Source organism: Ambystoma mexicanum, chromosome 5p (genome assembly GCF_040938575.1).
Source record: "Ambystoma mexicanum isolate Mex_15411 chromosome 5p, UKY_AmexF1_1, whole genome shotgun sequence".
In the NCBI taxonomy this organism is placed as follows: domain Eukaryota; kingdom Metazoa; phylum Chordata; class Amphibia; order Caudata; family Ambystomatidae; genus Ambystoma; species Ambystoma mexicanum.
The window spans coordinates 616,703,080-616,728,282 of record NC_090930.1 but is presented as its reverse complement, the minus strand read 5'-3'; the positions used below and the strand labels follow the sequence as shown (position 1 = coordinate 616,728,282).

Sequence of the window (25,203 nt, the reverse complement as noted above, 5' to 3'; positions counted from 1 at the left end):
AGGCTTGGGATTGCTAGGGAAACTCAGCCACTATGCAACGGTTGTCTCGCAGGCTTGGGATTGCTAGGGAAACTCAGCCACTATGCAACGGTTGTCTCGCAGGCTTGGGATTGCTAGGGAAACTCAGCCACTATGCAACGGGTGTCTCTTATATATCTGCTCCGCCTCTGTCTTCGTCTCAGTAAGGTCAAAGTGCACATACCATGACATATGAATTCCTAACACATCTAAGAAAGTGAAATAGCAGTCCATTCTTTCAAAAAATCATCTCTCATACCTAGCAGTAACATAGCTGACCCTGACCAGAGGTTTTGACAGATATACTTGTTGAAGTTACTTTTTAACATTATTTTCAGTGAATTCAATGGAACCTCTGTTCAGTGAGCTATTGAAATGTCTGAACTGTTCATTCATTTCTGTGACTATGCAAAAGCGGACACAGATTAAGCCGTTCTAGGTGCATGATTCTAGGATAGATAGGCCTGATTATTATTATTATTATTATTATTATTATTATTATTATTATTATTATTATTATTATTATTTTAAGTGGTCCTATGTCTGGAAAATGTCGGCAATAGCACAGAAAGATATGGAGGGGATCATTCAATTTCTAGAGGATTTTCAATAGTTGACACGTAAAGGTGTTTGAATCAAATGTCTAATTATAGTCAATGTTTTGCAAAAGTGAATATATGTTCTATAGGATGCCTTGTAATTTCTATAAATAAGAACGTTCTTTTTTTGTTTTCCTTTAACAGCTTCCACCTTGCTGTTTTTCACAAGGGCTCATTGGCCATTCTGGAGATGGACTTGCTGTCTGGAACATTCATTTTCACAGTCTTACTGGCCTGCATAATACTTCAATCCGGTGCCCAGGAGAAGAATTATATAATACAGGAAGAGTTGCCAATAAACTTCTTAATTGGCAACTTGCTTAAGGACCTAAACCTCACAATAAATCCAGATGTGCCCCTCTCAGCACCTCTTCAATTTAAGTTGGTCTATAAAGTGGGAGATGTTCCCCTAATCCGAGTGGAGGAGAACACTGGCGAGATATTTACCACAGCAAATAAGATAGACCGAGAGAAACTGTGCTCTGGCATCTTTACAAAGAATCAATGTTTTTATGAGGTGGAGGTGGCTGTATTACCAGATGAGGTTTTCAGACTAGTCAAGATCCGCTTCCTAATAGAAGATATAAATGATAATTCACCGCTCTTCCCCTCGACTGTCATCAACATCTCTATCCCTGAGAACACAGCCATAAATTCCCGCTATTCTGTCCCTTCTGCCAATGATCCTGATGTTAGTAAAAATGGCATCCAGCATTATGAACTTGAGAAGGTGAGTTGTTTGATGATTGTTCGTCATTGTGATGCTTCCTTCACCCTTTCGTTGTGACAAAATGATTCATATATGAACTGCAAACATAGAATTAAACCAACATACCTTAAACACCATCAGAAAGTACATTAAAGTGAGGTGCGATAAAGCTACACTAATTTATAATCCATGCGACTTCCAATTGTAAATATCCACACATGGATTTACAAGTTATTGTTCATGCATTGTAGCTGGTAAATGGAATGATCTGCCACTGTAACCTTTTTTGCCAATGTAAGACTTTCCATTGATTATGTTATGTGTTTGACTAGCATGCATAGAGCGGTTCTCACTGTCTGGTATTATATTTAAAGACGATGCACAGATCTGTGTTTGCTTACTACATATTAACATCATCTATGGTTGAAAGAGGACTTTACCCTATTAAATGTTATTTACATTACGCAATAGGGGCCCAATTCTTGGAATTATTTGAGCGGTAAATAGGGACCTTGCTCGCCAATCTATGTGCAAAATCATGTTTGTCTATTAATGTAATAGACTGTGCAGCACTTCTTCATACTTTGCAGGGACTTCCCTGAGGCTTGGCACATCTCTGCAAGTGTCCGGGTGCCTTGCGCGAAACACCACGCAGAGGACAGGGAAGGGGTGTCATCCACCGTGCCGGATGGGGGTTACTTCGTCACGGGAGAGTGCGTTGTTAGTTTCAATGCATTCTGTCCTCACTCACTGTGCAGGTCTAGTTGTTGCACTCTGGGCGGCTGCCCGGAAGTATATATTTTGTTTACTTCCGGAGACCATTGCGTTGCAACCCCCTTAGATTAGCCTTTCGCTCTCCTTTGGGTAAGATGCTGTTTTCCTCCTTCGGCTGTCTCTCAGCTGCCTGCTACTTTCCTCGAATACGCTCTGCTGGCGTATTTCGAGCACCTTTTCCTTTTTCCTTTGCTGCTCTCTGTTGGCTTCACTCTCGCTCTGCCAGCGCTTCCACCGGCTGTTCTTACCTTTTCTACTTCTCCTCTTTGTGAGTCCTGCTTCTGCCTTGGAAGTCCCCCTTGCCTGGAGCCTTCTCCCGCCTTGCGGTTATTACCACCATCTCCGGATCTCATTACATTGCTGAACCACATTATCTCCTCCGAGCGGAACATCATTAGGGCCAAAAAAGGGTTTTTTCTGCCTTCTGGCTTTTTCCCTTTTTCCTGTCTGCCCGCGCGAACGGGCCACAGGACTGCTGTTATACCTAGCGGTCACTGTGGCTTCCTCTCACGGCAGGCTCCCTCCACATAAGAAGGAGAAGGATTACCTCACTCGAAGGAACTTCAACCCGGAAGACTTGGAAATCATTTTTTCAGGTGAGGAGAGTGGGGAGGAAGGAGGGCAAGAACGTCCTAGTCGGGGCAAGGGGGCAGACTCGAAAAATGTGGAAGAACAAGTGGAAATGTGGGCTTTACGAGGAATGGGCCACGGGCAATTCATTGCATGCCCACTATTGAGCAAGAACACATATTATTCAGGGATCTGACTGCGCAACCTCCCGGCAGACAAGTGGCCATGCAAAGCTATCATACTATTTGCCACCCGAAGGCATGCATACAGACACTTGCACATAGGATTCACCGTGCAGAGGTAAGATCAGGTTCCTATCTAACTCAGGGATACGCGTATGCAGTGTAGGGGGGTGCAGGAACGGTTTACAGGGGTTCCAATGCAGATTTCCCAAGTTTTACCAGAATTACGATAAATCGTAATCATACTGTCGGGGTGCCGTAACGGTTACTCTGGACCCCCATGCAGGGACCTTGAGATGCAGACCTGCTTGCGGGGCAACCCACCCACTGTTTTCAGGGTGCATGTATTTGTGCCCAGGGAGCACGCAAAGGTAGCTGTTTCTGGTTTCTTTTGTTTGCGTGGGGGCGTGTCAGGCGCATTCTGGCTGCTACCTATGTTTGCGGTTACTTTGTGCAAACAATTCCATGAATCCACAGAGCATTCATAACAATTGAAGTGCAGGCTTGTGCAGAGTCATTCCCGACGTGTGGGATCTCTGCACAGTATTCCATGAATAAGGCCCTTAGTCTCTATTTCTAATTATGGGTTTATTTCACACAGTATTTCACTTGTCCGCACTTTATGTTTGGTGAAGCTCCACCCAAATTATTTGGCTCCACTGTCTCTGCTTTGAGTTTGAAGTTTTATTTATTTTCTTCATTTTAAATTGATGATTTTTATCATCTATTGAACATGAATGAGTCATCCATCATGTTGAATAGCAGCACACCAAAGCAATTTGACCAATGTGTGTATATCATATATTGCAACCTCTATCCCAAAAATGACTTGTTTCTTTATCCATCCATTGCGTGACTTCATTGAATGAACTATTGAACAATAACATATTTATGCTTAAGATAGATAGATAGATTGACTTAACACTTGAATCAATCATAATGGCAAAAAAGCAGGATATGAATAAGATAAACATGTAATTTGATAACATACATTCAAATGTTATGTCTCTTCAGTTATTCTTCATAGTTAACATGACTTCCATCGCCAGAAGACAAGTGTTGCAATTGTCCATAACATACGTACAAATACATAATTGCAATAGCATTGCATTTCACTGAATATTATGGGTATGATTTACAAAACTGTTTTAACATGGGAAAGTCCCATTGAAAACATGTTTTGTAAATCAGGCCCTATGTTTCTGCCCATAGAAGTTAAGGATGTATTTGTTTCATTACTGTATAATATTTGTTAATGAACAGAGTGTCATTTTGATAAAAAAAATACTTCCAAAGTAGGTAATAACACAAATTAGAAGCAGTCCTAGGTTAAGGTACCTTTACATGAGCATTGCGTGATTGATTGAGGTATAATGGGTGATAGAGGGGACAGGCCGGGAAAACACCAAATGAATAGAGTTTTGAGGACATAGTAGATTTTAATATTGGCTGCCCCAGGTCATTATGTACACATTTACATATTACTAAGAGTGTTACTGAGGGCAGAATATAGTATTGTAAGTTTGGATGTGCAGGTAGAGTTTGGGGTGGAAAGGTTTGACATTTGGTGCAGCAGTATACATATCGACATCCACAAGTGGGTTCACATAAAGAAATGTACCTAGGCTTTCAAAGATATTTTGACATTTTCATTAATATGAAATGATGCAGGTTATTATGTTTCTGAAAGAGAGTCTTCTAATCCAGCCCCAGAAGAAAGAGATCTACCACCAACTTGCTGCTTGGAGAAGTGGCTAACCCTGAGGGAGTTGCAGGCAGATGAGCAAAGAGCTCGAGTAGGAAGATAATTAGGATGAGAGAGTTGAAGGTATTGAGGCCCCAGGCCCCAGAAGGCATTGTGGACAATGCAGAGGGTTTAATCCTTGCCGCCACTGGGAGCCAGTGCAGAGATTTCAGTCCTGGAGAGATACTATCCCTGGGCTTGAGGCCAAGGACAATTCTCACAGTGCTGTTTTGGATGAGTTGCAGAGGGTGTAGAGTAGAGTCAGAAAAATTTAGAAAGAGGCTGTTGCAGTAGTCCAGCCTAGAGAGAACCAGAGCTCTGGAGACAGTTAGCTTCTGGGGGAAGGAGAGGAAAGGAAGAATACCTCTGAGGCGGTGCAGCTGGTATTGTGACTTCTTAGAGATGTCAGCGATATGAGGATAGAAGGAAAGGGTGGAGTCGAAAATGACCCCGAGGCTTTTAGCCTCACAGGTGGGAGCAGGGAGAGGGCCAAAAAGAGGCTGGCCAGAGAGAGACAGGAAAGGAGGGAGCAGGTGTGCTGATGTGGAGAATCTCGGTCTTACTGGCATTAAGGCAGACATCATTGGCGGCACATCACTCCTGCATGCTGGCCAGACAATCAGAGATGAGAGAAGGAGAAGAGGTGGCAGAAGGGAGCCTGAAAATTAGTTGTGTCATCAGCATAGCAGTGAAAGTTGGGGCAGAGAGCGGCAATGCGGTGGGCAAGAAGTGCCAGGTATTGGTTGAACAACCAGGGAGAGAGAGGTTAGACCCTCGGAGCACACTAAAGGTAGAGATAAAGCTAGAGGAGAGGAAGAACCCAAGTTGGACCTGGGAGGGTCGATCAGAGAGGAAGGAGGTCAGCCACGCCAGGGCCTGATCGGTGATGCCCAGATTATCATGGAGACAGTTGAGCAAGATGGCATGGTTGACTGTGTATAAGGCAAATGAGAGGTCAAGTAAGATGAGGACACAGGGGGTGTGTGAATCAAGGTTGGAGAGCAGGTCTTCACAGATGTTCAGGAGAGAGGTTTCTGTGCTTCTGGCAGCTCTGAAGCCAGACTGATGGTCATGGAGCCAACCTACAGATTCAGAGTGAAGAATAAGCTGGGATATGGCGAGCTTTTCTACGAGATTTCCTAGGAAAGTAGTGATGGAGATTGGATGATAATTAGGTGGGCAGGAGGGGTCGGCAGAGGGTTTCTTAAGAAGAGGGTGCACAAATATGATGAATAATTGTCTTCAAGTTTAACTTAGCAGGCATTTGAATGATTCTGATCCAATTTTTCTTTTCAACAGATATATTAGAACTCAGACATGTGTTATGACCTTATTTAATGTTTGTTCATCCATATACTATATAGAACAATGGTATCTGGAACCCATGCTATCTCCCATGATATTTGTAGGTTTGTAGATTGTAATCTCTACACCTATAGATTCAATATATGTGCTACTGATTATTGTTGAGCTGTTGTGGTCCTTCAATTAACATAATACATCCTTAATTAACCACCCAATTACTGGTATAAGCCAGCTATGATTGTACCTTCATAATATGTATTATTCTGTGTACATTCTATATATTCCACTTGTGATGTATCTACTTCCTTTTAATATGTCAGTTATTTCAGTATTACTTCAGATCAAAATATGGAGCATGATCCTAGTATCCTCCCATCTACTTATATGTGCACTAATCGAATCGCATGACCTTTCAGAATATGCATAAGCATCAGTAAGTGATTTGCTAGCCTTCATTTTCTTCAAAATACCTTTCCATCTGTATAAAAAGTAGCCAGTACATGCTTTATTTTGTAGGAATTTTATATTGTGTTTCTGTTTCCTAGATACTCTATGACAACATAGTCACAGAGTGCACTAGCCTCTGCTGTAAAAGACTAAGCTTCAGCTGCTAAAGTATCAAACAGAAATAGTTGCATGGGGCATATTACCATACAGAAAAAAAAAAAAACAGTTGAATGGGCCATTGTGCCAGTTTCTTTGTAACCCAAAGGTGTACATTGGAGTCCCAGTATGATATATATCCTCCAAATATGTGTTCCTTAGGTCAATACTTCAATATATTATAGCATACATATATTTGGCACCCTCTCTAAATTCTATTTAGTAGATGCTTCTATCCAACTAATGGAAAATTTCAGCTAACTGCTAATACATGTTGCCCCCCAAATCCCAACATCAGTACCAAATGTTATCAGAAGCATTGAGGAGCATTTCATCTGAAATAATATAGAGCAAATAAATAAATAAATAAATAAATACATAAATGAATAAATACACAAAGAAATAACTTTGTGCTTCTCCTGGTGTAGGTCGAGGGCAATTCCATACAACACATCAAACCCAGAGCAACATACTGTTTTGAACAGACAAGTGTTGCTCTTTGTACATATGTTTTATTTGCCAACAATATATAATGTTATTTATTTGGTTGCTGTGCTTTTTGAAGCATGTCCAGTTGGTAAAATGTGTGTGGGATGTGGCCTGCAGCTGAACATATAAACAATTGAGAATTATTGGATAGTGTTACCAAAGTTAAATATTATGTGAAGATAAATGACAACCATGTGACACTATATAAACCTTCTTCAATGTGAAATAATACAATTTATAAATATGTAGTTCAACATGAACATCAATCTGTGCAAAAATCATCATTATGCTACTAATCTCTCCATCACAGTTGTTTTCGTCTATTCAATATGAAAATGTGCAATTCAGCCTGATCATCCTCAAGAAGCTTATAGATAACCTAGGTGGAGGTCTGAACATACATACATTACGTAATCAAACAGGGTCAGTGCTGAGAGTGCCCACATTTGTGGGAGAATTCAGTACTATTCTACAAGGATAATTGCAGGAGTCGGTCTGAAAACATCTGTGAGATATACTTGGTACATAAGTTAGATCGGATTCTAGATGTAAATTTGAGATCCTCCATCCGGTCACAGCACTGGCAAAGGTTAAGCAAAGTCCCACCAATAGCAAGATGTGTATGGTGAGTGTTGTTCTATGTGGCATTACCCCATGCAGGTCCTGCCTTAACCTGGCTTTACTGCTGTAACAATTCTTCATAACACCGTAGTCACACATTGTTGATGTTTTTATGTTCTGTACTCAATAGACTGTATTTATGATATTTTATTTGATGCTGCTGCATTACATGGTCTACTTTAACAATCATAGGCATTATTTGCATCTTTTTGAATAATATCATATTTTCTAACATCCACAATACATATGGTTCCTGCTCAGCCGTTGACAATGTCACTATATATGCATAGAAAGGAGGACCGTGCAGCACATATTATTTGCAATGTGATTGAGGACACTTGTCTGAAAGAACGAGGAGCTCATTTCTGAAAATGTGAGCTATCTCGACAGCCACACTCTGCATGTGAGCATTTTAATGACTTCTTTGAGTTCTAATGCCACATTCTATGTTTTTTAAAATTCATAATCATTCAGACAAGAGCCCTTTTTATGATTGGATCAGGAACACTGCTATAAAGTAAACTAAGCATACAATTCCTTCAACAGGGAACACTCTTCCTTTCTTTATCTAAATTAAAGATAAGAATTTATAGCATTTTCTCAAGACAGTTATTTTGAAGCAGGTGACGGTTAAGAAATATAGCACACTCTGACACAAGCATACAAACACAATGTATACATCTATGTTCCTTTTCCATGCTCGCTATCTTTAGGAATTGGTTAAAGAAACTGCTGATGGCTCAAGCTGACAAACAGTTGCCCAGCTAACTCTTTGTATGCTGACATCAGTAGACATTTTGCATTTAAGAAAGATGCAAGTATTTATTTTTATTTATTCATTCATGTTGGGTGTTGTACTTCATCTTTTCTTGAACGCCACCTGCAGCCCGAGGACTAAAACTCCTAATATCAGTACCCTGTCCTACTGTATAAATAAACACTCCAAACGGAAGAAACACAATTCTCCAGAACTGCATAATGGGCCTGCTTCCAGACAGGCTTAACCTAGTGTTAGCATGCAGCCGTATTTGAGAAAAATGCACACAAAAGGTTGCCACATGAACTGGCAGCCTGCAGCCCTAATTTAAAGCATAGTGACTTAAAATGGCAAGAGGAGAGACATCTCTCTCCCGTGGCTTTCTTTGGTTCTGACATGTCCTGCTGGCGAAAAACACACACAACATGCTGGGTTTTACAATTTAAAGGCCTAAGCCTCTCTCAATGAGGATTAGAGTGTGATTTTTTTTTATATATAATGATGGTAGTGAGGAGAGGTTATATGTTTGGAAGGAGTATTGAATCATTTGTGAAAGGAAGGACTTTAGTGTCGGATTAGAATGCATTTTATTGTGGAATATACTTTGATGTCCAGGATCTAGTTACCCAGAATTCACACCTGATAATTCATTCACAGGAATCAGGTTGTGGGAATTCTCATGGCTGTGAAATATTTGCCTGGGCGACTACCCTTTTACAGGAAGAAGGAGAGGCCACTAAAAATTGTTAGTACAGCGCTGAAGGAATCTTATGCTCTCCGTGATGCAGGGGGGCAAGACCACATGCCTGGCAGATGATCATCTTTTCAAAATGTAGTTCGTGGAGATCTCTTCGGGGAGAAAAATGTGTCTGGTCACTGAAATCCTCAAGCTATCTTGAACTATCAGTGTTGAAAATACCGTGACCTACTAGCAAAAGAGATGAGGCCATTGTTTGGGCAAATGGGAATTAACACATTTAAGGATCAGTTAGTATTGACAAGTTCTGATACACCTAAATGACCAAGGGGAAATTGTTCATCCTTCGTTTTTGCAACATTACCATTCTCCAATCTCTTCACTGTTTTGATTGCTGAATTTGTAAACAATGTGTTGCGCTTTATGATTAAATCTTGAGCCTGACTGACAGAAGCGCACAATGAGGTCAAGGAATGCCATTGGAGGCTGGTGGTCTTCTTCTCTGAATCAACAGTTCAGGATGTTGTGGAAATTTAGCTAAAACACATATCAAACTCTCATTCCAGTTTACTTCCTCTGCCCAAACATTGGTTTCTTCATCGATATTGACTAGATGCAACATAAAATGCCCTGCTTACAGCCCTATTTTATGAATGATATATTTCAGAGTAACACACCCAAATATCAAAAAAAGAAATCTCAGTGAAATGTTCAGTGTTGGAATTCATATTCTGGAAGATCATGTTGTAATTTCTGTCATATGACAACTTATTGAAGGTAAAAAGTGATCTTTCTTTTATTGTATACACAAATTATAATAGTGACCAGTTTTTCAGTTTCCCGATTTCTGAGCGGTGATTCTTAAAGTTAATTACACACACCATGCTCATAAACCTATTAGGCCTGAGTGACTCAGTTCTGTTCCGGCACTGTGCTCCTTTCAATATTCTGTTAAGTCATTATTTGTAGTCCCCATTCTTCTTTTAAAGATATCAGATTCTTTAAAGAATCTTTAAAGTACTCATAATGTTACTTGCAGTTTTTCAAATGTCTGAAAATGCAGTGCAAGAAGATATGATCCTGACATCCACCTCCGACCATATTGCAGAATTCAACCCCTCTCAAACGCACTTTAAAAGACACCATAAACAGATATCTGCAAGTCTTCAAAATAATTGACTCACAACACACCATTTTCAAAATAGAGACTTTAAGCAAACAATGTCAATGCCTACAGGACACCCACAGGAGGAAATACTCCTAAAATTGGGTTAATGCATTTTGAGTTTTGTCTTGGATAACTTCTGAATCTATCTATAATTGTCCTACTGATTGAAGACAATCACTAGCAAGTAACCAGTTACACCCATCTGTGAAGGGATGTAGATCTTCATAACTTAAATGGCATATTGTCAATTGTCAGTTCCATCAATACCCGCTGCCCTTTCTGATAACATCTACTAAGAGAGCAGTGAATTTAAATTCTTTTTATTACATTTTGTTTTTATTTATTTAAAGTGTATGTACTTATTAGTCAAAACAATAACAACAATCTCCTCTACCCTTTAGTTTGTCTCTTTAGTGTTTCCATGCCATCATGGTTTGTCTATTATAAAACACCTATGGAGAATCCAAAATTTGCAAACTTTGCATTGCAAAATACTGCTAAGTTCAAAGAGCAAATTTAGAAAACAAAATACAAACCTTACACATTGCTATCAAAAAACCAAATAATATAGATTGTGCTAACATGGATGATTCTGCTCCCATTAAACCTAAAAAGCCAAACCAACAAGGCAAAACATGGGCTAACCTGCAATATTCCCATGGATTTAATAGGTTAAGTGGATTCTGCACGGATGATGCCCACAACACATCTACATGGGTAAGCGGGAGTAGTACATCCACAATTGACAATGTGTTTGCAAATCAAGCAGAATTAGCTTTAGTCGAAGATATGGCAGTCGCAATTAGAGATGAAAGCGACCATGTGCCACTATACACTCTATTAATACCTACACTACTAAATGATGCATCTAATTCATATGCGCTGAATGGAGCTATCTATGTTAACAATGGTCTAAATCATATCCAGTGGAATGCAAAATATCTAAATAAGGCAAAGGAGGTCATAGCTGAAATGCTACCAATATTTATAGAGCAACATAAGTACAGTGGAAACAGTGGCCCAAATATAGGTAACAAGGAGAATATCAAACAGAAAATAAATTATACAAGCACACAAGAAAGATAGAACAAAGAACAAAAAAGGGACATTATGACTCACGTATTGCTGCTGCAAGAAAACAGTGACACATAACTGTTGCAGAAGTTCTTAATCAGATGAAGGGTTTGTACACTCCAGCAGAAATCACTAGAGAGATAAGACGGGTCAAAGCTGAGTATCATAGATGGATGAGACATCATTGGCAACAATTAGCACACTATGCTAATACTGTTAACCATAATGGTATATGGACAGTATTAGATGAGACAGTTAAGAGAGATCTGCCAATCTCAGAGAACGACTGTTGCACCCATATTGAGAAGACCTTGGGTGCATATACACCAATAGATGAGGAGCAAGCCTTGCCAATAGAGAAATGGGTGTATAAAGCCTAAGTAAGTGAAATAGCAAAGATAATAAAGAAGCTTCCCACCTCACGTGCAGCTGGACCAGAAGGTATCTGCAATAGTCTACTAAAGCTCTCACTAGATATGTGGGCCTGAATGCTGAGTCTCCTTTTTGTGCACAACGGTGAATGTGGTACCCTGCCGTAGTTCTAGAGGGAGAACCACATTGTTGTGGTTCACAAAAAGTGTTCATGGTTAGATCCCTCCAACTATCTAATGTTGGCAATGTTGATAGAACTGTACCAGTGGATTAAAGACAACAAAATCCTTCCCCGGAACCAGACTGGTTTTAGAACTAATTCTAACACGACCCATAATCTTCTGATTCTCGCCTCTGCGGTCGAGTTGGCATCAACAAGATGTAACACTGCTGTCTATGGCGCATACATCGATTTCAGTGCTGTTTCGATACAGTTATGCGGAATAGACTTTGGAGAAAACTAGTAGGTTGGAAGATGCCCCAAGGCCTACTGAAGATGATCATGCTTTTATACAAGGATACACGTATAACCGTGCAATTGGATGGCCAAGGTGCCTTGTCTGGAAAAATCAGTACAAGTAGAGGGGTGAAACAGGGATGTATTGTTGCATTTTATAATACAGACCACTACCCTGTTAAAGTAGGGACATCAAGAATTGGTTGGCATGGCTACACCCCTAAGGGCCTGCAGAATGTTAGAAGTATTGGATTATTGTACTAAAAACAATGGCCTATGTATCAATATCTCTAAAAGCAAGATTAAGGTCTTCTCTGGTAAGGAGACAATAAGTAAAACATGTGTATGGAAGATTGATGATGAGGCCATGGAACAGTTACGCACTATACATATCTAGGCTTAGTTGTTGATGTGGCGACCAGTTTAAATGGCCGGCACACTGGGAGAAAACAAAACTACATGTACAAAGATAGCTAATACCATTAGTGCATTTATTGGCAGAAATGGAGGCTGCTCTCTCAAGACGATTGAACTCCTATACAAAACTAAGATTGAGTTAGTAATGATGTATGGGATTGAGGTGTGGGGTCACAAGCTGTGTGACGTAATACTTGATGCAAAACAATTGCAGAAATTTCTCAGAATGACACAGACTTCCAATTGACTATATACACTTAGAATTAGATATGAAGTGTAGCTTCTCTAATTTTACATATATAATGGTCATGTGTTACGAAAGACTGCTACATCTAGAGAATTACACTATCATGGTTAGCTATCTTAAGGCCTTTACCAATCTAGACCTTTGTGAAGATACAGGGACTCGGGGAAAGGTATTAATTATTCACAAAAAGTGGTTTGAATGGTATAGACTAACAAATGATGGTTTACATTCTAGATCCTGCAAAAAGTGGCTTCCAGAGAAGCTTTTCACTTATAGTACTGAGGACAATCTGATCCAATTATCAACACATGTAAATAGTGGCCCATATGCCCAATACAGAATGGTCCAGGCTTCTAAACCAAAATATATGTCACCCTAGCCCCACAGTGGCTTCATTAGACACTACTTGTTACTTACATTTTATATCAGTCAAGTATTGGATTGTAGAGGTGCACAAATTGGCATTGAAAGATCTGTCCGCATGTGCCGACAATGTTGTTTTAATAGTCTGGAAACATTGGAACACATATTGGTGGATTGTGCAAGCCTAGATGAGATCAGATCTAACTACTTGAAAGCATATGATAATGGGTTTGACTGTGATGATAGATCACTTGTATGGTCCAGATGTATGCAAGAAAATGATTATAATTGTATATATTTTATTGTAAAATTGTATTGGAAATGAAGTGAAATTTCAAATGCCCTATCTAAAGGGAATTTTATATTGAACAAATAACAAAAACATGCTGCTGTTAATACTGTATTTGAATGTTATTTATATCCTGTTTTAAACTTGTGTAGCGATAGTGAATGCATTGAATTTTAACTATGAAATAGATAGTGCTGATCATGGAATAACCCTGTATGATTGTGTGTGTTTTCTTATATGTTGTCTGTAATGTATATACAAAGCCGACTCGGCTATATGTATATTAAATAAATAAATAACTGCTATGATATGGTTTGTATCCAGGTACATATCTCAAGCGATTGTAATACCAATGCAATTTTCCCCTTTAACGTAGTATTCATTAGTTACCTATAACATAGGGATGTAATAGATAGATCAATTATATAATTCACCAGCTGCAGACATCAGTAGTAAAGCCATGGAACACAATACTCTTTCGATCAATTTATGGTTTGACTCCCAACCAAGATCTTAAACAGAGATGGCCAACATACAAGTAATTTATGATCCTGTCTGCATCTTAGACTAAAAGGATCCATGGCAAATGGGTCTGATTGATAGACTTTCCAACATTGGCTAAATCAAACAAATGCCCCCTCATCGCATATTTGCAATCTCCATGGAGTTTGATCACATGCTTCTTATGCAGTACACATCCTGCTGCACAAATCCATCCTCTCCCAAGTCATTGTCCACTTTTCTGGTGGGTCACACTGGGAACCCATCATGTGACCTTGAAATTAAGATCCATCAATGCACAGATGGCAGCCAGCTTCAACTTTACATCAGCTGTGCCAGTGAGGCCCACCAATTGTGATACTGCCTCTCCGTCAGACAGTCCTAGATATCGAAAGCCTATATGAAAGTGAAACCACAAGTCAAGTAGGCACTCAAAACCTCTTATCAGAAGTGAAACTCGATAGGTTCCCACCCCAGCTGATACCCAGGTTAATTCAGATCCACTATAAACGTTGACCTATCTTCATTGCTCAAAGCATAGACACATAACAGACTTGTAATATGTGTTCACCTATCAATCCACTGCAAAATCAAACCATTCCTCCCACCCCAGATTTCAGAAAATTCAATTTCATAACCATATTCAAAGCTTCAGTGCTCTCCTACCTATATCCTGGCAGAATCCTCCTCACATCTAAAAGCAATCTGATATATCAGAGCCTGCTTCATCAATGGTCAGAGAAAAATGGGCCACATCATCCTACACCCTCACGGAATTAAACTTATAACCCCTCTAGAGTTGCACAATCTTTAAATCAGCATGCACCAGCTGCAGTTCCATGATGTCCAAGGCCTTAAATGTCATACGTTTGGGAGTACAATGCACCACCAAATGCTATCTCATCACAAGGATGGAATTCTGAAAACACAAAAAAGAATGCTCATGCTGTATGTTAGGACTCTTAAATAAATTGGCTTAACTGCACAGAGTGGTCCCTGTTATCCTGAACTTTACGCAGGAACTGAAAATGTATCACTTATAAGAACCTAGTCGGTCATTTACCCCGGAATAATTGCTGTGACCTGTCCTGGCGTCTTTTACATGTTACTGCCCCTTCCTGTAACGCTGTGTTATACACTGTTCTATTGCTAGGCAGCTAATTCCTCATTGAAGGAACCATGTGCGTCCATATATAGATGCATCTTGTTTAACAAATTTCAATTGAAGATCAAATTGACTAGTCAAACCAATTGACCAAGGTCAATAAAATTGTTTTTTATTCAGTCAGGTTTCTGGAGACATGCAAGCACAATCACTGTCTTTGTAATGACTTCCCAGGATACTATCATGATTAAGAGGTGGTGGTAGCTCTACATAAATTGTCAGCATTTTATTCAATATCCCATATAACACCCCAATTAAAAAAATGTCTTTTCTTATGTTTAGGCATTTCAATCATGTTTGTCTTAAGGTAGGGCACGTAACCACATATCCAGTAATCAGAAACTCTCCCATCTTTTCCTCCTCTAATCTTGCATTAGTCTCCTGAGTTTGTTCTTCAGCTGAGTCTGTGAAGGAAACACAGAGGTATTAAGACTTTTTGTGCTCCTTTGGGGCCCTTCTAATTGTAGCCCCCAGGTTTGCCTTTTTTCTGATGGTACAGGTGTTAGAATGGTTATCTCTGTGTTCATACACAGCCAAGCACAAGGGGGTTCCACAAGTTTCTGGATAATAAGTAGTAACGACTACGAGAAGTGAAAGGCAACATTTAGGATGGCAAAATGGTGGGTCACTACACTGAAGCAACTGGGTGGCTATAGAAAGTTGGAATGGATGTGCACACCCAATTGCAGAAAAGTTTGTGCTCAGCTTTAAAGATTATATATTTATATTTAGAAGATCATGAGCAAGTAAAGCTGCAGTAACATGTGCTAAAAAGCATAGAACAAAGGCCTAATGTAAAAAGAGCACGAGTAAGCCAAGCTGCAGTAACATGTGGGTACAAGCTTAAGAAGGAAGCCTAATCAAAGAGTATCATTAGAAAGCAAAGCTGCAGTAACATGTGGGTGCAAGCATAAAATGAAGGTCTAATCAAAGAAGAACATCGGCAAGCCAAGCTGCAGTAACATGTGGGTTGAAGATAAGAAGGAGGCCTAATCAAAGAAGATCATGAGCAAGCCAAGCTGCAATAACATGTGGGTACAAGTATAAGAAGGAGGCCTAATCAAAGAAAATCATGAGCAAGCCAAGCTGCAGTTACCCGTGGGTACAAGCATAAGTAGGAGGCCTAAACAAAGAAGTTCATGAGCAAGCCAAGCTGCAGTAACATGTGGGTACAAGCATAAGAAGGAGGCATAATCAAAGATGATCATGAGCAAGCCAAGCTGCAATAACATGTGGGTTGAAGCATAAGAAGGAGGCCTAATCAAAGAAGATCATGAGCAAGCCAAGCTGCAATAACATGTGGGTACAAGTATAAGAAGGAGGCCTAATCAAAGAAAATCATGAGCAAGCCAAGCTGCAGTTACCCGTGGGTACAAGCATAAGTAGGAGGCCTAAACAAAGAAGTTCATGAGCAAGCCAAGCTGCAGTAACATGTGGGTACAAGCATAAGAAGGAGGCTTAATCAAAGATGATCGAGAGCAAGCCAAGCAGCAGTAACATGTGAGTACAAGCACAAGAAGGAGGCCTAATCAAAGAAGATCATGAGCAAGCCAAGCTGCAGTAACCTGTTGGTACACATTAATAATCATTTGACTATGAATATGTGTTGATGTCAGTAGATATTAGTCTTCTCAAAAGAACTGGTTCTTGTCTGCCCACCCATTCGTTTCCCATAGAGAAAAGGTGCTTCAATTGAACACACGTATCAAGAAAGCTGCTAATTAGATTTGCACCAAATAAAAAACAATCCAGCGAGTCACAAGTGATTAGCACTAGAATGTTGGTGAAAGTCTGTGTAAACGAGTTCCAACTTAACTATAGAGCAGCAACCACTGCCCTAAAATATAACATTTCACCAAATAATAAACATTGCATAAAATCATGCAATCCGAGCATCAAAGTACAACGCAACCTAGCTCAGACAATTGAGGTGTTCAATATAAAACATCCACACAGGCATCTTGACATTCTGAGCTTGTACTGATCATTCTTTGAACAGTTTGTGGCTGTAACCAGCTGCCCACATGACCTAATGTATGAGTTACATCCCCAGGTATAGGTTATAAAATGCTGCGTCGAGAAATGAGAGGCGTTTTGTACCGACACAACCTCAAATCATAATTGCATGAAAGGCCCGAATATTACCTTCGTATGGATAGAATGCAGCATTCTCGGAAAATGATGTTCCTTACTCTGAATGGTTCGTGTAGACCTTTAAACAGAGGACCCCATGACTCCTGACTTGCTGAATCGAAATGCATCACTCACGGGTTTTTTTTTTTTAAATTAGATGTTGTGGTTGATTAATAAGTTAATAATTGCGTTCATGGCAAACATACAATGCAATTTAATGCATACGCAGTATGCATCTGTATTCATTTTGCACGGTATATCTTTGTTTTGAATAGTAAAGGTTATTCGTGACATGGCTCACAGAGAATTCCTGACAAGCTGGTGCAGGCGGATTGGATTATATTTCATGCAAGCAGAGCGTTTATTTAACTATAGTTAGGAGAGGCAGACAGGAGAAATCCTGAGGTTTTCCAGATTCAAATGAGTGTATATACAAAGAGTGCTTTCCTTAGCATTCAGCAAACCAGCAGTCCGCCCTGCTTCATTTGACGAACAGAACCACATCAGTGCATTATGGGAATACAGCACCAAGACAAATGAATCAGACACGTTGCACTGTTTCTATTTGAATATTCATGGCACTATCTAACTGTGCTATGACAGGAACACTATTCCCACAGGAAGGATGATGGCTTAATGAACTAAAGATGTGCTATGATCGCATAGCAGCACTTTCTGTGAAGCTAACCGAGTGTATACTGTACTTGTTTAATAACAGAAGGTAATCGGGCTCAAATTATAAGACAATGGGACAAGGAAGCCTTTTATCACATGGTAAGAACATTGACAGCCATTTCTGACAAGTAATGAAATTCATATAGAGCTGGAGGTCTCTAGGAGCTGGTAGGAACTCCTAAAGACCAACCTTCTATCATGAGTGAGCCTCCTAGCTCCACCAGTGTTCCCATTCATGCCGACATATTTTGGGTGAGAACATGGCTATTCTTAATTTTAGTGATGCGCCAATTCTGCTGATTGGATTATTGTTCATTGTTTAGTAACTGAAAAGCATCTCTCAAATAGCATAATGCGTATATCATTTAACTGCGGGTGATATCTTGGGCTGGTGGGATCAGCCAACACCTAAAAGAATACACTTGTGTAGTATTCATTTCAAGCTATGAACAACCAGAAAAAGACTCACAAAAAAAAAAAAAACTCTGGACCTAAAAACAAAGCATGTAGTGAGCCTCCCTAACCACCTACACCAATTACTTCTCTAATGTCATTAGGAAAACCTGCCACATGCAGTGTAGGTAACTATAACTGGCTGGGGCTGGGAAAGTGATATTCTGTGCCATTAAAAGGTATTTTATGTTTGGAAAAAGTGTTAGCTTTTCTAACAATATGCCTACAACATGTAAAGGAAAACACGGCCTCATTTCCAGTATGTTATGTATATTATGTTCATGAAATCGTATATATATATTTTTTTTGCTTGTTCATTACACAGCAAAATGTCTCTTTGACACAAAATATTAGGACTCATCCCTAAAGGTAGCCGGCCTTATCAAACATAACCAGAATACGTTATTCTATCTTTGCAATAGGCATATCCTGCTTGAACGTTAAATGAGTGGGTTTGAACTCTTATTGACCGTCAAAGGCATACCATTTATAAAGCATGACATACTGGGTAAACTCACCTTAGAATATTACTTCAGAACTTGGTTGAATTGTTAATATTTTAATTCAACATACTTTGTTAAGGCATGTATTACCAGCACCAATAAATATGCATAGGTAGGTAAAGAAAACTCAACCAACTCTGATCAAGTTTCTAATATCTGCAATAGTTCCTGCCAGGTAGAAGACACGTTGATCGAATATTTAATGTTAAATATTGATAACGTGTAATAGAGCTAATCAAGATAAAAACCCATCCGGCAGATTTTCACATCTTTACACATGCTTATATATACACAGATATGTTAGGTGGTGGCAATTATCCAATAAATGTAGGTTCAAAAGAAGTTATTGTTGGGGGCAATCAAAGGCCCCAAGCCAACAGAACTAAAACACACACTGGAAAAATGACCTGCCAGCCTTCATAAAAGAAAAAATAGACTTCACATTGAAACATTGGCCTATTAAGGCAGACTGTGGAGATTCTGCAAGTATCACAAGGAAGGGCCATGCGAAGAAGACCTAGCTGTCATTGTAAGAGGAAAAGCAGCATTTTAATTCACGGTGGCAGAAGAAATTCAAAGGTCCCTTTCCCATGAAAAACAGGATTTTCAACCACTGACACCAAAACGGTTTTGCATGTGGTGTCATCGCTGCTATATAAAGGGGAATGCATTTTGAGGAAGGGACAGAGCTGCTGACAGTTACCATCTGATAGCTGCAGGAAACACCAAAAGGAGACTTTGCCGAGATTTCCTCTGGGTGCAGCGGTCTATTTCTCGGAAGACCTAAAAGCTAACTGGGTCCTATGGTGGAGCGCTAGGGACCATCCTTGAGAGTGGACCACTTACCTATCCTTCCAGAGGGTCCTGACACGCAGCTGGCTTCCCTGACCTTTAAACAGAGGTTTTCTGTGCAAGTAGAATTGAACCCTTTGCAACCAAAAGGTGGGGGGAGCTGCTGACCTTAAATCCTTTCCTTTTTTAGCAGGCTGGGGTGTGGGGGCAAAACTGTGTAGATCCTTACCCTATTTAACTAAAACATATTAATTTAATACATTCCCCTCGGCAGAACACTGAAGGGTGATTTTTGTTAAAATTTGACATGAACAAAGCTCATTCCCATTGTGCACTGAAAACTATAGACTGTAGTTTAATTGGGTAATTCTTTGTGTTCAGCTTCCCCAACACAGGACTTTAAGTGGAGGGGGTCTGAATCCCAAATTCCCAAAATCCAGACTGCAGAAAATATACTAATACATGGGAAACAAATGCAAGTGGCTATGGTGGCTGGGGGCCATGCGGTGATCATAGGTGAGCAGTGTGGGATGCTCTGATAGAAGGAATTTAGATACGGCTAAGGCAAACTAAAAACAGTTCCATAGAGTGTTATTTAGATATACTGTATACATACACCACACAGGGAACAAGTCCCTACCCAATGACAAGAAGTGTCACCATATACAAAGTTAAGCAAACCTGGGCCCTGACGGGCCATGTCAAGAACTCAGCATAACAAGTCTTTGTGTTTGAGTATTCTACCCCTCCACCCCACCTCAGGCGAGGTAGGGAACATGTACACATGCACACCAAATCTAGCTTGTTAGAGCTTTGCGAAATTCAGAAAGAATGTGAACGGCCTAATAGGAGTAGGGCTGCGACTGGTCATGTAGGGCAAATTCATCGGATCAGGGCAGAAGTCTTGTGCTGTCAAAACACAAGCTGAGATTTAGGACACCAGCAACCACCAGGATAATGTCCATCCCATTTTAACTACCAGCAGTCTGTGAACTTACCACCTAAATCCTTCAAAATGTAGGTTGATTAGTGGGACAAGCAGGAGATCCAGAACTGCCCCCCTGGCAGGGGTAACTGGTAAGGGGGGAGCAGAAGACAATTTGGCCTGTGATTTGTACCAGGGAGAACAAAGGGTAATGCCACTGTATACAAGATTGTGACAGGGAGTCATGGTTGGGGCGCCTGTGCATCTCAAATGAGCAAAGAGTTGCTTTATACGTAAGGACCAGACGGACCTCAAATGTATCCACTGAGCTCATGTTGATGACCAGATGCATACCACATGATTAGGCCTCAGGGCAAGACAATGCGTTCAGTGACCTAACCAATCACCTAACAGTAACCAAAGGTGAAAAGACCAACACCCATGTGAGAAGAATTTGGAGGTAGAGAGGATGTAGCCAATGAACTGGGGGTTCATATGTTATCAGTAGTGTGCATATAAGTGGTAACCAATGGGGGTGGGGGATGAACACTGTGTATTATGTCAATCACAGACGACAGTTTTCACAGTTGTAATATGCTGTTTTCTTTGAAGAAGAGAGAGAGCTCTGCAGCACTGAATTTATAATACTTTTCCACCATTTACTTTTTTGGATACAAATAATGCTCACGTTCTTCTCACAAAAGGGTACACCAAGCCTTCTTCCTTAGCGGATTGTTATCTGTCGAGTTCCTGGAGGTTTACCCCATAAAATGCAATATTGTAGTGTTACAAATACATCAAATGTGTGAGATGTTGTTGTAATAATATATATTCTAAGATGTGTTTCAATGATCAAGAAAGCTTGGGGTCTCTGAGAATTTATGGACTCTGCAATAGTGATGTCATACAGAAAAGGGTACTGTGCATTCATGAGCAAAAGACTGAATGATTGATTGAAAGTTGAGTATGAGATGTGGATGAAATTGCAGGGAGAAGAGGTTCAGGTGTGTAGGTAGCGGGATTGTTGACTGAGGATGTATTCAATTTTAGCTATGGATTGTGTGTGGTGTGGCAATTCTTAGGGCTTGATTCACAGAAGATTTGTATAATGGTGTGATCCTATTTAAAAAACGTTCTGTGAATCGAGCTCTTAGTCTCGTAAGTAGAATTTTCAAATCAGGGATTCTGGCTCCAACTCCATCTTGGTTCCGAAAAAAGCATAATACAGAGTCCCCTTGGGAGTTATCATATGAGGTGTTGGTTCGACCTATTCAACCTATTGGGTAATACCAACAGTCTGCTATCAAGATAGCAGAGGATATGTGTTTAATCCCTGCATTCAATATTCTTGATGGAGACATGCTGCTATAATGATTATATGCAGCCGAGTGGGGATGTGTAGAAAAAGGTGCATGCTATGTTTTAACACAAGGTGTATTTAAGATTTCAAACAGAACACCAAAACAGCTTAGAAGAGGAACGTTTCTACAGAGATTATTTTAATCAGACATTTAGTGAAACAGCTTCTGAAGCCATATGAGAAGATGCACACATATGATATTCAAACATGAAGAAAGAGAAAAAAAAACATAAAAAAGATCTGCCCAAGTGCAATTTAAACCAGAGAAAATATTGCGTAGATGATAGGACTAGGGAAAACAAAAACATGGCCATGGTGCAAAATACACTGAAAATGTACCTTTTTACACTTGGGCAATTTTCTGTAATGCAACCCAATGCCTTGTTTTCTAGCAGTTCGATTGATGGGTGTGGAACTTGGGGTCCTGCCATTTCTCTACCTGATATCCCAGTTGAAGAATGAGTGTGCTCTTATGCAACAGACTTTATCTCTCTGTTTTACATTGACTGATGATTGTTGTTCAAGTAATATGTATTGTGTTGTCTGGAATCAGTAGCATAGCGCAGTTGTGCATTATTCGGTATAATCCAGTAGATGGCACCTGAGATTTAAGTGCGTAACGTACGTGTTACCATTGTGTTTGCTATAATCAGCTTCTAAATCCCCGTGGAAAACCATATTCTGAAATATTGCTGAAAATCGTAATGGAGATCTTAGCATAAGACAAATGCACTGCCTTTATTAATATGTGTTTGTCTCATTTGAATTGACTATGTGAAAGTACACGCATACTGACTTAGATGTAGTGGCTTTGTATACCACGTGACCAATATGCATGTACACAGACACACAACCCATTGTTATTCACACCACTCTCGAAGACAAAGGCAGAGGGGCGTTTTCATGGCTCTTGGCACTTGTGTGTTCCTGCTTGCTTGGTTGCTCTGCTTCCTTTCTTAGTTGCAGGCAGTCACATAGATCTAATTAGAGATCTCTATAAGCAGAGTTCACCCTGCCCCTTTTCATCAAAATAAGAGCTGCTTTTAAAATCAGTGTTGGCAGTTCACCCTGTGCTATTCACAATCGCTTAGCAGAAACCAACTGGATCAATTTCTGCTGGCTATTTTTGCTTCTTCTTTTTTTCCCCTCTTTCTTTCGCTGCAGCAGTAACTGGAATCGATAATAGAAGCTCATGCTGCAGCCTCCCTTTCTCCAGAAAGACTGATAGTGTGGGGCAAAAAGCTTAGGATTGTTAGTGGCTCTGTGGTGCAAAAACTATGAGGCAGGTAGGATTACTATTTGTGTCTCCATCTGCTGCCTCTCATGTTCTTCTGTCTGCCACACATGTCACTGGGCAGCCAGTGTACATACGCAACCCTGCTCGATAAGCACATAGCCGCTGATTCCCAAATAAAGTGATAATCTGCTCTTTGCCAAAGACAGTGCCCTGCAATCTTACTGAGAATGCAATGTAAAAGGGCAAACGTTGTGACCGACACGCCCAGAAAATGTTTCTTGCTTGGTCGAACTTAGCACCAATGAGCCACCAAATAATATAGAGATGGTGTGGTGCAAATCCACGTTCGTGCCACTGTTTGACACACTCACATGTCATCCCAGAAGAGTAAATGCATGGCGGGTCCGTTACATAATTCAAACATATTTATTGTAATGGAAATGAAATAGCAAACCACAATCTCAACCATGACATTGTACTTGAAATCACCAATGACCTATGAGGAAATAGCATTTGCTGGCGTCCACTTATCTGCCATCCTACTCATTGTCCTCTGGACTGTGTAACTACTGTTACTTCCATGGAAGGGGACATTTGTCAATCCCTGACAAGCCTTATTTCAAATCTAATTGCCCCCATCAGTTCTGGATTTCCCCTGCTAGTCTTCTATCTTGTCTTTTCTGTTTTCTCTTACTCATTTGTCATAGTGCTCAATGATCATGGAGCAATTCATCAACCATGTAAAGCGCATTAATGCAAAGCTCCAAACAAGGCATATGACAAGAACTGGAATGTAAATGTAAGTTGGTAAATGCCCTTTGCCGTGCGCCAATCCCTTCATAACTAACATAAATACAACAAACAACCTTCCAATTGTATCCAATTCATCTTCTGAACCTGACCATGCAGACATCCAACACATGCATTCCACAGAAACCAATAATCAAATGCAAACAATCAGAAATATATAATAATAATAATGTGTTTTTGTATATATCCCTTTAATCTAAAGCACCTTACATAGGACATATTTACATACATTCATATTCTTACCCAATTAAAAATGGTACTCATGTATTGACCTCGGAAGGATGAAAGGATGAGGTGGCCTTCCTGGGATTTGAACATATTTAACTAGAGGGATTACCCCCAATACTGGGACCTGGGCTTAGAATATTGTATAACGTGAAGTTGTCATAGTTAGTTTGTTTAGGTGCACAGTAATGTGCATTCAGTTGTCTACTGCTTTTTTACATTTAATGTCCCCAAATTAACAGCATTGTTAGCAACAGTAAAGTGCAATCACCATTTAATTGTGATTCACATTGTTTTATATGTACATACAGAGCAATGGTATATCAATCCCCATACTCTAATTTTTTCATTGTTCTAAATTAATTCAACAAAACTTGATATTCCTTTCATTGCAAAACATTAACCAAGTATATGGCATTTAACATATGTTTTTGCACATATTCATATATTCAAAATGTCATACATTGTAAGTGACTCCAATCAAGCAATCCCACTAAGTCAGTGCCTTGTCTGGGATGCCCAAGGGAAGCCCTTATTTATGTATTTTTATGGCAAGTTATAATCTGGATGATGAACCCTTGTATAAAACCCCTCTCTTAGAATCCCCCTTGACCCCACTGAGCAAAGAAGTAGGCTTGTTTTGCAAATTTAAAAGGTTTATTTGAAAAATTAAACAATATGTATATATATCTCACTTCTATAAATAAATTGATAATGGATAGTACACTTGTGAATATGAGCAGTAATCAGCAAGAGGTAATCCTACAGTAGCACAGTTCTTGGTTACTTATGAATAGGAACAGAAGAATGACGTGGGAAAGAATGCTTTATATGATTCAAGGAAACACAATGATGAATGAAATGCAGTACATAAAATAACTTGATATGGCTTCAACAAAAGACAATGTGATCACTTTTCCTTGACAATTCACTCCCCCCCTTTATGCAATATAAGGAGATGGAAAGAAG

At 39.8% G+C, this 25,203-nt stretch overlaps 1 protein-coding gene across 3 annotated transcripts in view; it reads left to right on the top strand.

The window, feature by feature from the left end:
- LOC138481092 (protocadherin-11 X-linked-like) overlaps positions 1-25,203 on the top strand; it is a 623,638-nt gene that overhangs the window by 338,729 nt on the left and 259,706 nt on the right. For all 3 annotated transcript variants that reach the window (XM_069612998.1, XM_069612997.1, XM_069612996.1), the window contains one exon: positions 762-1,347. In XM_069612998.1, coding sequence (XP_069469099.1) covers positions 808-1,347 — 540 coding nt within the window. In that variant the 5' untranslated portion in view covers positions 762-807. The remainder of the gene's footprint in view (positions 1-761; positions 1,348-25,203) is intronic.